General features: G+C 42.9%; 1 protein-coding gene across 1 annotated transcript; it reads left to right on the plus strand.

Annotated features, from left to right (window-relative positions):
• The first annotated feature begins 2,076 nt into the window (after window positions 1–2,076).
• LOC111968887 (14-3-3 protein zeta) lies at window positions 2,077–13,922 on the plus strand. The gene is made up of 6 exons (XM_023994825.2): window positions 2,077–2,191; window positions 2,885–3,323; window positions 11,707–11,830; window positions 12,413–12,576; window positions 12,891–12,986; window positions 13,207–13,922. The coding sequence occupies exons 2-6, from the start codon at window positions 3,030–3,032 to the stop codon at window positions 13,288–13,290; spliced, it is 762 nt and encodes a 253-aa protein (XP_023850593.1). The 5' UTR covers window positions 2,077–2,191; window positions 2,885–3,029; the 3' UTR covers window positions 13,291–13,922.
• Window positions 13,923–14,280: the final 358 nt, after the last annotated feature.

Genomic DNA, 14,280 nt, shown 5'->3' on the forward strand with positions numbered 1-14,280 from the left:
GCTCTCGGCTGTGATTCCCTTTGTAGTCTGTAATGGTTTGCAAGCCCTGCCACATCCGACAAGCGTTGGAGCCGGTGTAGTACGATTCGATCTTGGTCCTGTAGTCCCGCTCCTTGAAAGCGGCAGCTCTAGCCTTTAGCTCAGTGCGGATGTTGCCTGTAATCCATGGCTTCTGTATGGGTTATGTATGTATCGTCACTGTGGGGACGACGTCATCGATTTCATTTTTTGATGAAGCCAATGACTGATGTGGTACTCCTCAATGTCATAGGAAGAATCCCGGAACATGTTCCAGTCTGTGCTAGCAAAACAGTCCTTTAGCTTAGCATCTGCTTCATCTGACCACTTTTTTATTGACTGAGTCACTGGTGCTTCATGGTTTAATTTTTGCTTGTAAGATAGAGAGAATATTAGCTCTGACTGCACTGCCCCTTTAAAGTCAACAAATTCACAGGTTTTATGATGAACGGACATGGCTTTGATGCTCTCTTTTCCACTGTAGAGCTGTTCCCATGACGCTGTGTGAGAGCATTCAGTACCCTCCTGAGAGACTGTGAGCCTTTCAGTCCAGCTAATGCATCCTGCCAATTATCTGACAATAAAACCACAGGGCAGACAGACTCAACGGAGACAAACACAATGGCTGCTGAAAGTAGTCGCAATGGAAAACTAATTCTGATTATATTTCTGAGTACACAGCGAGGGAATTAGTTTTGAAGATAAGCTTTAGATAGAGAGAATATCAGTTGATCTCCGACCTCGCGGAAAGAACATACGATCATTATAAATCACAGGATGAGGTCTGAATTTGAAAAAGGATTCTCCCGATTACACCCCCTGTTCAGCTGGTCTCGGGTGAAATATTTATCAATAGCATATCCAGCTGTGGACATCTGCTATCAGAATGCATCTAGATGTAGGACTTGAGGAGACAGGTGGATCTCCCATGTGACCTAGAGATGTGACCCCAGAGATAAGAGGGAGTTAGGGCGCTGAGCCCTGCTTGCCCATCGGCAGACCTCTTTTGCAATTGTGATGCTATTTTTACAAACCAAGCCACATAGTATTACGCAATCACCGCAAATTATGATGCAGATGTCTTCTTTTCACCTAGGGGCTACAATGTGTCATGGCTGGGATACAACATGAACACAAGGGTTGCCGAGGACCCAGCCAGTTGATCATCCAAGGAATAAAAATGATCACCATCAAGATTCAGGGACATTTCCCCATGGGTGAAATGAAATATGGAGTTAATTTTATTTATTTTTATTTAACCTTTATTTAACTAGACAAGTCAGTTAAGAACAAATTCTTATTTACAATGACGGCCTACCAAAAGGCAAATGGCCTCCTGCGGGGACGGGGGATTACAAATAAAATAAAAATATATATATAAATATAGGACAAAACACACATCACAACAAGCGAGACAACACAACACTACATAAAGATAGACCTAAGACAACAACATAGCAATGCAGCAACACAACATGACAACAACATGGTGGCAACACAACATGGTAGCAGCACAAAACATGGTACAAACATTATTGTTAAAGGCAAATTAATATTTGATATACTCTGGCCTATGTAACAAAGAATTTAATAAAACTGGCTATATGCTGTCTGTGTGCCCTATCACCAGGATAATGTGTTCTGTGTAGTGAAAATATTCTTAAAGTGAGCACTAAGCAGAGGTCATCTGGTCAAGGTTGGGTGGCTGATCACCCACAATAGCAAAGTTTAGGAAAAGGAAAGGGGTATCAAGAGGAGAAAATAGGAATATCTCGGTCACTATAATGAGTGGGTGCCACGCCCGCCTCGGGCCTCCCTGATGCTGCTAGAACTTGTGAAAGCGGGTAGGAATGGAGGATAACCATGGCAATGGTGACGTCTTCTCCCTTGCTCTAATTGGAGGAAACCCCGTGGCCCCAGCCGCAGCCTACACGCCAGTCGAACCCATTTCTGAACTCCCTCCCCCTTTCCCCGCGCAAAATAGCTACTGGCTAATATTACTAGCAATCATTGTTGACAGGAAGCAAAGTCTATTTGTGATTGGAGAATCATTCTCACATAGACCCGCTCCATCTAGCATGTCTGGTTGAATTTCACGGCTGCTGTTTTTCGCTCTGCTTCATACCAATCTCACAGCGGATCAATTCGGAGGAACAAATCGGGACCTTAGAAGGTTAGAATATTCAGAAATCAGTTCAAAATGTTTTTTGTTTGCTATTTGTAAATTATTGTTCTGTTGTAGTCAAGCTTATGGCATGGTAATGTTATTTTGTAGCAATCCATTCTCAATGAAAGGAGTGGCCCAACGCTAGTAGCTAGCTACAGTAGCTTTTAGCTACACTAACGTTAAATATGTGTGCTAACGTTACCGTAGGTGGTAACTAACGTTAATTATATGGCTAGTTGTTGGCTAATATGCTCCGCTGACTTGTTTGGCCGTAGTAAGACCGATGCATCGTTTTTGTGGTAAATAAATGTCCACCTAGTAGGGATGTAAGTTAGCTTGTTAACTGATTATCTCTAGTGTAAGACTAACGTTAGTCAGCAACCGTGACCACTGGTTAGTTTATAGATCACTAGAAAGCTAAGTACATCGAGTCTTTCTGCGTTAGCTGGTTACGTTTCCACTAGCTAGCGACCCATCGAATTTGACAGATACCACGTCAACGCACGCAGGACGCGCACACACCATCTGTATGTTGCCAGCGCGTGTAACCTCTGCGAGCTGGATTACTACTGTATCTGGTTATTTTCTAAAGGCTGCAGTGTATAATATGTTGGTTCTAGGTACAGTACATTCTGGTCACATTCTGTCTTCTATAATAAAATGACTTAGTGACATAAACCTTCTGTTTTACATTTGCAGGTTTTTGGTGGAATACTACGCAGCATCCGCTACTCTCTATCGTTTAGCGCCATCTTCAAGTCCCTCTTGCATTCCTGGACTCCTATTGTTTTTAACCCTTCCGTGACGAATCAAGCTAAGGTTATACACTAAAGAATAAAAAACTATGGATAAAGCGGAGCTTATTCAGAAGGCCAAGTTGGCGGAGCAAGCCGAGCGCTACGATGACATGGCCGCCTCGATGAAGGAGGTAACGGAACAGGGGGGCGAGCTGTCAAACGAGGAGAGGAACCTGCTATCTGTCGCATACAAGAACGTGGTCGGAGCACGGCGGTCGGCATGGAGGGTGATCTCCAGCATCGGACAGAAGACGGAGGGAAGCGACAAGAAGCTCGCAATGGTCAATGAATACCGGGAGAAGGTGGAGGGCGAGCTGAGAGATATCTGCAACGACGTACTGGTATGTAGTACTAGTATAAATCATTTGAATGGAAATGTTGACTGTATAAAATGGGCGTGGGTTTTAATGTATGGTAGCCTAAGACATGGTTTCCCAAACTCGGTGCTGCCCCCCAGGGTGCATGTTTGTTTTTTGCCCAAGCACTATACAGCTGATTCAAATAATAAGTAAGGGTGTTAACCTAGGTGTTCTGGCTAAATTCCCAATCTGACCCTCATACCATCATGGCCATCTAAACATCCCCAGCTTCCAATTGGCTCTTTCATCCCCCCCCTTACCCCTGTAACTATTCCCCAGGTTGTTGCTGTAAATGGAAATGTCTCAGTCAACTTACCTGGTAAAAAAAAAAGTTTGAAACCCTGACCCGGGATATTGAATACACCTGTTTCTCCCTCTCACTGCCTCTCACAGCGTGCTACTGGGAGAGTGTGGTCACTGGTCAGACAATTGGTCAGATTTGTATTGTATCATTATATGGGGCAATTTATTTGGATGAAAAGTAATTACATGGACAACACACATATAGCTAATTTGAAATACAATTTCAGTAATTCTAGTCCATATTGTAGGGAGTTGATTAGTCATGTCTCTCTAGGTCTGGGAAGTGTTTTGTTGTTGGTCTTCCGACTGCACACCTCATGCTCCTCCAGGGGCATATTTGAGTGCATCAGTGCAAAGCACGAGGCATCAGTAATTCACCCAGCCCTAGTGCTACAGGAATCTTGTCTCTATGATGTCTGGATAAATGTGCCTTTAGAAAAGGGAGTCTTTTTAAATTAAGAGCAATACCTTCTATGAACAGTGAACAATACATTCTGTATGATGAAAGATGTCCATTTCTTCACAAAAGCATAGCTATTCAACTTTTTCCTCTCTCATTTTTGACCAGTCTACCATGATTGGGTTTAAATCTCTCAATTCAGGTAGAATTGCACATGTAGGCAATTGTTTTTCTTTGGACTTTTTAATTCCTGAATGGAAGTGACCCCAACTCTGGTCTCATTATCAGCAGTGAGTGCTTCCAAGTTCCAACCATTAATTTATTTTGAAACATTTAGCACACCACACATCCCTTTTCTATTACTGTAAAATAGAGACTAACATTAGATTGTTTCAATGCAATATGGGTCAAATATCATGGCCCAGGTTACCTCAATGAGTTCCTCCGGTCTAAAAAGGTGATCTCCCCTGGCCTCGTGATGAGAAGGAAGTATTGTATTTTCACCCCATTACCCCGGTTCCTTCCTGTTGGGATTCTGTCACAATGAACAATGGGATTTAACCACGTGACGGAGCATACTGACAAAGGTCACAATCCAGTGTGTCTGCAAAGCAAGGTGTGTCAGAATCTGAGAGGTAGGCTCTGGCAGAGCACCAGTGGTGGCTGTTTGAGAGCCATGCTGTTACAGGCCTGAAACGAGGAGTGTGTCCTCCTGTTTTCATAATCGGTCTCATCTGACACATGAGTTGTAATGAAGCTAGCCAAGTGAAGAAGTTCATAGGCAGTTTGCTCAAAAGGCTACGTCTCTCAACCCCACTAACCTAGCTAGTTACCCATTTGATGCTCCAAATTGCTATGGCGCTCTGTGGTTGATTTAAACATGAAACACGCAGGAAAATATATTTTTAATTGGCTTTCAGTCAAATTACTTGACTTTCATTGACTGGACTTTCTACTAACAACTTTCTACATCTGTTATTGTTTCCTTTGGGACAATTGTTTTCAGTTAAATCCAAGGCTTTACAAGTGAATAGCTCTGTCCGTTATTTCTATCTGGTGTTGATGGTGGATTAAGTGAGGATCTCTGTGGCGGCTTAGCTGGGAGGTTGAGCATTTCCCTGAGCCTCTGACCTGAGACACAAGGTCTGGGATGAGGTGGTTTGGGGAGGTGGGCAGCATTTGTAAGCACACTGGAGCACAATCCAGCAGTTATCTATACATATTAGAGGTTATGGCTACGACAATGAAAGGTCATACGTCTATACTTATAAAAAATTTAAAAAAGTTTATATGAAGGCAGCAGAGTGACGAAGGATCCATTGTCTGTTAGAACGTCTAGCCAGGGAGATATTCAAAACTATGAAACCGCATTCCATTGCCAGTGCCATTCTAATTGGGTTGATGTCATTTACTTTGACCAATCTGAATGGACACCAACAGAGATTGGGTGGCATATATGCATAGTGGTTCTCTATAATTGGGAGCAAGCAAACAATGGATAATCCTACGTATGTAGCTAGGCATAACTGATAAGCAGATAACTGTAGGATATGGTTGGTTTACTTCAGGTTGATTTACTGCCCTCTCCTTTCCTGTATGAGTCATGTTGTAAACTGTACAGATGGCCACGCTTTCAGACCCCACCTTACAGCTACCCCACTTCTTTGCACACGTCACCGTCTGTGTGTGTGTGTGAAACACACCCTTCTAGACTGACTCAGCCGCTTGCCAATGTTAACTGAGGGCGTGGTGGAGTCAGCCTAGAAGGTGTTTCATGCCGCTTGCCCCAACTTGTTTCCTCTGCTCAGCGGCTGGCTACTGATGCAAGTAACCACTATGGGATGGGAGTCCTATGTCTACTTTCAGCTGACAGGCTTGGTCTGCACTGCGCTGAAGTGAGCCTGGTGGCAGAGACAGGACTGGATAACATGATACTCACTTTCCACTAAGGTGACATCATGCCAGACCGGACAGGGACACGGTGGAACCTCTCTGCTCTGCTGCCCACAGCCATGCAGACACTGTGCTGCCCTCTGCTGTGGCCTTACCCACTCTGTCTGCTTGCACTGTGTTGGCCTAGACCAGGGTTAGGGCTGGGTGATATATCAAATTAATTCAAATGATTTTTTGTGCAATATTCCAAATGCCTAGATTGCAGAAATGTTATTCTATAAAAAAACAAATTGGTTGTCATTTTGGTCTCATCTCCTTCGGTGCTGTGTGCACCTTCCCATTTATACCTGAGATCTGTATATAATGACGAGATGCACATGTCTCCGCTCTAAAAAAAATAAAAAAAATACAAGTTGTCCCAAAGGCGGGAAGGGAGGCGACAAGCTTAGGTCCAAAATAAGCCAATAGAAATGCATTGGGCTTCACCTCTTCCTCTCTGTTTACACACACCACCAAGCCCCTGCCACTCACACAACAAAGATGAGAGATCACTTCTTCCTCTCTGACAAGCAGTTTCAAACTCGCTATTTGCATTTGAGGTTTGGTCCAACAGAATCAGAGACATTATTTTACTATCTTTTATTATCTCTAATAGAGAAGTTACCTTTTCTAACAATACCCTTTTATGGCTCAACTGCTCACATTGAGAGCAGAGCAGACACTACCAACACGGGAGTATCAATAAACATTGATTCTGGAAAATAAATGCTCAGTTTGTCACGCGGCGTTATACTAGCTGTCTAGTGTGAGTTTTTATAAATGTACAATAAGCATAAAATACAATTTATAGAAGGAATTGGCAACTCTTTCTCATTCTGAGAAATAAGGTAGGCCACTTGATTTCAACATGTGGACAGGCTAGCGTGCTGTTCAAACAGTTGAAGACGGACAGAAGGGTGTGTTCATAACATTTCAACTTTTCTTCCTTGTTAGCTGGCTAATAGATCCATGTTTGCTCAACTTGAACTGTATAAAGATTCCTGTCAAGATTAGCTGGATACTCACTAGCATGTGGGCTTGTGCTTGAGAAATTGTTTGAGACCTGTGTTAATTTTCTATAACGCCTGCTTAAAGAAGTTTGTCATTAGTGAATGTGCATTATGCATGGTTCTGGTTCAATTTGTAACAAGGGCATTTTCATAGACCAACTTGAAAGCCAAGACAGTGATTATTGCAAAAAAGCACCTTAAATTATTTTGCAAAAATAATTACCTTATTATTGGGTCTTATGGTTGTGGGAGGCTTATATTTAGCTTTGGTATAATTTCACGAGCATGAATTCATTTGATTTATTTCTGACTGTTTGAAATGCAGTGTATTTGACCTTTAATTGATAACAAAGGTTATTTAGAGAACATTTTAAGAAGTGTATTCATTCATACATACATACATGCATACATACCTACCGCAGAGTGAAGGAAAAGCAGCCAACAAGTGCTCAGCATATGTGGGAACTCCTTCAAGACTGTTGGAAAATCATTCCAGGTGAAGCTGGTTGAGAGAATGCCAAAGGTGTGAAAGCTGTCATCAAGGCAAAGGGTGGCTACTTTGAAGAATGTCAAATACACAAATGAAAATTTTCTAACACTTTTGGTTACTACATGATTCCATGTGTGTTCTTTCATAGTTTTGATGTCGTCTTTGATGTCTTCACTATTGTACAATGTAGAAAATAGTAAAAAATAAAAACCCTTGAATGAGTAGGTATGTTTCTACTTTTGACTGGTACTGTATGTGTATATTTTTATATGTGAATTGCCCATAAGTTTAAAATAATAGTGATATGATTTTTAAACCATATCGTCCAACCCTAACCAGGCTTTCCGTAAGCCGCTGGCTTTTGGACAAAAATGAATAAATGAAAAGCCAATGTATTGGCATCGGGCGGTAGAATAAATAAATCCCATTGCAAAATTAATACTTTTTAGTCTATTCATCGATGGAAACGCATTAGACCGGTCATGCTTATCGGTCTATAGGTTACCTTTGCATAATTTAGTGAAATTAAAATGATTGTGCATATTTTCGTTAGTCATTATGATTCTTATTTACCTCACAGCAGACAGATACAGAGCCTAGTTTGAGTGTAAAATCTGTCAGACAAGCGAGTGCTGCTGCCACAACTCCTGTTGCTGCTGGAGTGAAATGTGCTTTTATATGCCCAATCATTGCGCAAAAAATTCTGAATGCAATCTTGGGTTTAAAAACAGTTTAAGGCCACGATTTAAGAAATACTATTTCTCAACTGGTAATTGAAGTGCGCTTCCCATTCAGCATTCAAGTGCTGAGGCAACGGTAGGCAGGCATCAGTGTGTCACACACCACTTTGCATTGTAAGCTGGAGGCAGTATGCATTTTGAAAACATGTACTTAATTGTGTGCAACCTTAACTTTTTACTTCATATTACGAGGCATGTCTTGCTTCAAATCAACTTTCTTAAATCCAAATAACATTTTATTTGTCACATGCTAAAACAACAGGTGTGGACAAATGGTGAAATGCTAATTTCCCATCAATGGAGAGAGAAAGACAATAGTTAAATAATGAAGTAAAACATGTAATAATAGATACACAGTAATGATAACWTGACTACATAAAAGGGGTTCAGCTGTATTCACTTTTAGAGGATCTGAGGGCCCATGCCAAATCTTTTCAGCCTCCTGAGGGAAAGAGGCGTGGTTGTGCACTCTTCACGACTGGTGGTGTGTGTGGACCATGATAGATCCTTAGTGATGTGGGGACACAGAGGAACTTGAAGGTCTCGACTCGCTCCACTACAGCCCCGTCGACGTGAATGGGGGCATGCTCGGCCCTCCGTTTCCAGCTCTTTTGTCTTGCTGACGTTGAGGGAGAGGTTGTTGTCCTGGCACCACACTGCCAGGTCTCTGACGACCTCCCTATAGGCTGTCATCATTGGTGATCATGCCTACCACCTCTCGTTGAGAGCGGTCTTAGTGCCAGCATTGGTTTGTGGTGGTAAATGGACAGCTACGAAAAATATAGAAACTCTCTTGGTAAATAGTATTGTTTTTAAAGTTATTTTGATGTACTGGTTGTATGCATTTGGGATCTATTGTCTTAGAGTCTGTTTGGAATAGGCTGTTTTTTTCTTGCACAGAACGACAAGCTGACCAATAGAATAGGTACCTTTCTACAATGGGGGATAGATTGACATAGGCTAGTGATTTTGCTGTTCGTTATTCATGTTGGCTGAGGAAAAGTAAATGTGGACACTTATTGTAACATCTTCAAAGTGCGAATTGAAATTCGGTAAGAAGGACGTATGTTGCATGTTCTGTTAATCACATTTAGATTAAGGTACAATTTCAGGTTACTCACCCAATCCATAAGGGTCAGGTCAATTTAAAACGCTGCCGGTCAATTGTCCGGTGCCACATTTTCCTAACGAAACCCCTGGCCTAGTCATACTTTATAGTACTAGCACGGAGTAGTCGCAATTCGATAGTTGCCCCCAATAACCACCTCAATCTGTTGGCAACTGTAGTTTGTATGCGACTACAGGCGACCGTGGTCAGAATCTGTTTACTTATTGTTGATTAAGCAATGTTGACTGAGAATAGTGCAGAGAATGGTGCAGGCTGTTTTCAGCGCTCCAGTTTCAGCCATAGGTAAGACCGAACAGGGCCCAATTACAAAACCATCAAGGCTGGTCGTCTCTTCGCCTGTGGATATAACCTTGGCAAGACACATTTTTCAAAGTCAAACCATTTAGGTTGTCATGGCGATGGCCCACATTTTCGTGAAGATAATTGAAAACCCAGCCAGATTCACATAGTAGTCTTGACAGAATCACACACAAATATGCTTATCCGGATGTTCACGATACACTCACCTCCAACAGAACAGCACAGCCGCAAATTGCAATCCATTGGCTTGAGGAGTGCAATTATGCAATTAGTCAAACCCTGGAGAATTTCGCCACCAGCTCTTGGTAGGCCTATGCCTATATCATGACCACACAGGGGAGATGGGGCCCTGGGTTTTATGGAGAACAGTGCTCTTGCTTGGGTCCTATCCATTAAGGCACACCGTAGCAAAACGTTTTACAACGAAAACCGAGAACAAGCATTTCTTATTGGACATGTTCAGGTAATTCATCCCCGTTTCCTTCCGTTTGGTACCTTTTAATAGACTACTCTGTGGTCTGAAAGAAACTGAACACATTGTGAAAATCCAAGCCGCTTCCCCTCCACTCGTTTGCAGCCAGGGCGACGTATGGGAAGGAATGCTTGACATTTGAGCGTGCCGTGTATCGTCTCGACTAATCTGTCTGTAAGTAGGCCGAGTGGGAGTGGTTGGAGTTGGGCCGGGTGGGAGTGGTTGGAGTAAGTGGGGGCCGGGTGGGAGTGGTTGGAGTAAGTGGTGGCTGGGCTGGGTGGACAGCCTCATCTGTGGTGAACTTGTTTAATCTGGTATTTGAAACCAGTTACGGTGACCTTAAACACTTGGTCTCACTGACACAGATTAGCAGTAAAGCTGTAATCAGGCAGCAATCCGGCCCTTCTAGATCCTTATGAGTTGGCCACTGGATGGTTAGGCTCCTTCACCCTAGCTAACTGGGGATTTAGCATTCCAGAACTCAATGTCAGGAGCTGATAGTTTTCTCTTACAGAAGGAAACATGCATCGGATTGAATCCCACATGGCGTGTGTGTGGCACCTACCGTCTTACCTGTACCCTCTTCAGTCTATTTATTGCGTTGCATAGGAACTGGTCTGCAGTACTAGTGGAGTTTTTGCTGCTGTGGGGTTTAAATATTGGTGCATGTGCTTTGGAGACCCTGTGAGTGCTATCGAAGATGCAGCTTACACTACTACGTGCATTCAGCCGTTGGTTTTGCTTCCGAGAGTCGCTGTGCCACTAAGACAGAGCAGTGAGGGACGTTGGTACGAAAGAAGCATGGATGAATCTAGGGCAAAAGATGGTCTGGAACCCGCAGTAGGGATGGCCTCATTGTGGACAAGTTGGAATGACTTGACGCAGTGCAACATGCTGGCTCCCTCCCTGCTTGTACTTGACCCACTGCTGCGTGCCCATATGCACAGCTAGGCTCTTGATGGGGACAGAACGGGCTTGATTAATGATGTAGAGGTGTCCAGGCTGTCCACTCCACTCCACTCGGTGTGACCACGGCAGTCTCATATGTCTGCCTGCCCTTGTGTGGGCACATCGCTGCATGGACATCACATGTTGTCATTATATATACCTGCTTGTTCATGATCACGTGACGCAACTAGCCTGGTCAGGATTTTTCAACCACATTTTTATATAATTGTTTATATTTAACTTTGAATCCTGTGGTCCTCATTGATATACCACCTTGGTCCAGTACAGTCACTAATGCTGCTGCTAATCCAGTTGTTGTTGGTTTCATCTCAGTTGTAATGGAAAGATTGAGGCTAGTTGCGGTTTGTGACTTCACTTATCTGCCCACCACTGGTGTGGGAGGGTTTTGGTTAGGAACTCTGGATATGATGGGAACTCCACTCGCATGGTCATGTTTGGGTGGATGTTGTCTCAGCCAATCATAAGCAACCTTCAAACCTACTGACTGGCTAAAGAAGATTTTGAAATGGGGTTAACAGTATTTCAATTACACAAACACAACTTTGAAAGGAAACATTGACTGTCAAATGGAAGGTTTATGCAGTGTGAGCAAATTATGAATCTGTGTTTCCTTCCCACAGGAACTGCTGAATAAATATTTAATTGAGAACTCCACAAATGCTGAAAGCAAAGTCTTCTATCTTAAGATGAAGGGCGACTACTATAGATACCTTGCCGAAGTTGCCTCTGGGAATGACAAAACAGGTGAGATTGCAATGAAATGGGCCCTTGAACTGAATGCGGCAAAGGTATTTGCCATGTTGCTATTTTCAAGCAATAGTCCTACATTTTAGGCGTAGCCAAGTGATACTCAAGATTGATATCAGTACAAAAATATATATATTTTTAAATATACAGAATAAAATACTTTTTGGGGGGGAATGACATCTAAGCAGGTTTTACTGACTGACTTTATTGGCCTCTGAGACTCCCACTTGTACCCATTGTGTGACACACACTAAAGAGAGCTCTATGCCCTATTTTAGCTTGTTATTAGCATGTGCAATTCAAATGGGTCCAGGAAAAAGGAAGTAAATGTGCCGCTCGACTGCGAGTTGCTTATTGCTAAGAATGTACCCCAGTCAGAATCGTCCAATACTGCATTTGTAGTCTTCAACCTAGCAGCCACTAGCTGTCAAAGTCCTCTCATGTATCTTAATCACTACAGAGTGAATTTAGCTAACGAGGTTATCAGGCTTCTGTCATTGTTACACTTGATTGCAGGTAGGGTGCCATACTGTATCATTGCCTCCAATAAAGTCCAGTCTGATMTTTTTGCTCCCCCAGCAACCATAGAGCACTCTCAGGAGGCGTACCAGCAGGCGTTTGACATCAGCAAGAAGGAGATGGACCCCACGCATCCCATCCGCCTGGGCCTGGCCCTCAACTTCTCAGTCTTCTTCTATGAGATCCTCAACTCTCCAGAGAAAGCCTGCTCACTGGCCAAACAGGTCAGTCCTGCGCCTCTCCCCTGTTTGCTTTAGGTATGGGGACTTTGTTACAGATGTTATCGGCTTGTTCCATGTCAGAACAAATGAAAGGAAATGTTAAGTGGTGTGTTTGATTGAATTGCTATCAAGTATGTGAATGGGTGGATAGTAATATGTTTCTTCTGGGAAAGTTATTACAATGGGAGATCTCAAATACATGGCTTTATATCTGTGCTGGACAAGCAGGGGGTTTACTTGATGGTAGCTTGGATTTTGTACAGCGATTCTTCATTTAAGCTTGCCGTGTAATAAGTGTGTGCTTTTTATGTCTCCAGGCATTTGATGACGCCATTGCAGAGCTGGACAAACTGAACGAGGAGTCATACAAAGACAGCACTCTCATCATGCAGCTGCTCAGAGACAACCTGACAGTTAGTACCCTTCCCTCTCTGCTCTCCCCATGTTCCTCATTTTAGTCAAACAATGCTTAGACTGTTACAAGTTTAATTTTGTTAAAAATCAAGACTCTACAATAATGATAATGTATAGTTGGAGGAAGACTGTCTGCGTGGGTAATGAGTTGTTAGTAGAGGAAGTAAACTAAGATGGTGGGTGTATAGAGGTGTTTAACGTCAATGTGTCTCTCTCCAGTTATGGACATCCGATAACGCGCCTGAGGAAGGCGAGGCTGGAGAAGCTGGAGAAGCCGGCGAAGCCGGAGAGAACGAGAACTGAAACTCACACAGGGTCATCTCTCCAACAAACAAAAAAAGAACCTTTTTACACATCTCCATTCCTTTATTGCTCCACTTAAAGTCTTTTAGCAATGAAACCCATTACTGAACAAAAGCTGCATGTGGAAATTCCAAAATAATTTGACTTTTCACACTGCAGGTTTTGTGCAAATAAAAGAAAGAAAAATATTGATTGAGGGGGGGGGGGGATGAAACCTCCATTCCTTGGTTTGTTTGTCCTGACCTTCCATACGTGCAGTTTCTCCTGTTAGAAAAGTATTAATAGCTTCTTTTTATCAATGTTTTAGTCCAAATTAGAGGAAAAAATAAGACATTCTAGGGCTTTTTGCTGAGCTACAGAATCTTAGTCCCATCAAAACACAAGGGGAGTTAAGATGTTGTTAGAACAGGGGTGTTTGTTAAACAAATTCGATGAATTGTTCCCTCACCCTCCATAGGCTTGTTCTCTATTTCTCCACACGGTTATCTTGTATGGTTACAGCTGCTGACGTCCTCCACACGGTTATCTTGTATGGTTACAGCTGCTGACGTCCTCCACACGGTTATCTTGTATGGTTACAGCTGCTGACGTCCTCCACACGGTTATCTTGTATGGTTACAGCTGCTGACGTCCTCCACACGGTTATCTTGTATGGTTACAGCTGCGACGTCCTCCACACGGTTATCTTGTATGGTTATAGCTGCTGACGTCCTCCACACGGTTATCTTGTATGGTACAGCTGCTGACGTCCAATGTGAACAAGTGTAATTGTTCCTTGCTGCAGGGAGGGCCAGTCAATGAGCTGGCACCAAGTATCGCAGCCAGGTGATTCCATTGGTTCTGACAACATTTTTCCTCGCTCCCCCCTGGTTATGACATTCACAATAAAGCAGGTCTGGTTGAAGAGAAGAGGTGGGGGCTTTCTGAAGACCAAAACAAAAAGAAATACTCCTACATGCATGTAATTTAATAGTACACTGAATGGGAACC

This window comes from Salvelinus sp. IW2-2015, linkage group LG9 (assembly GCF_002910315.2).
Source record: "Salvelinus sp. IW2-2015 linkage group LG9, ASM291031v2, whole genome shotgun sequence".
Classification (NCBI taxonomy): Eukaryota; Metazoa; Chordata; class Actinopteri; order Salmoniformes; family Salmonidae; genus Salvelinus; species Salvelinus sp. IW2-2015.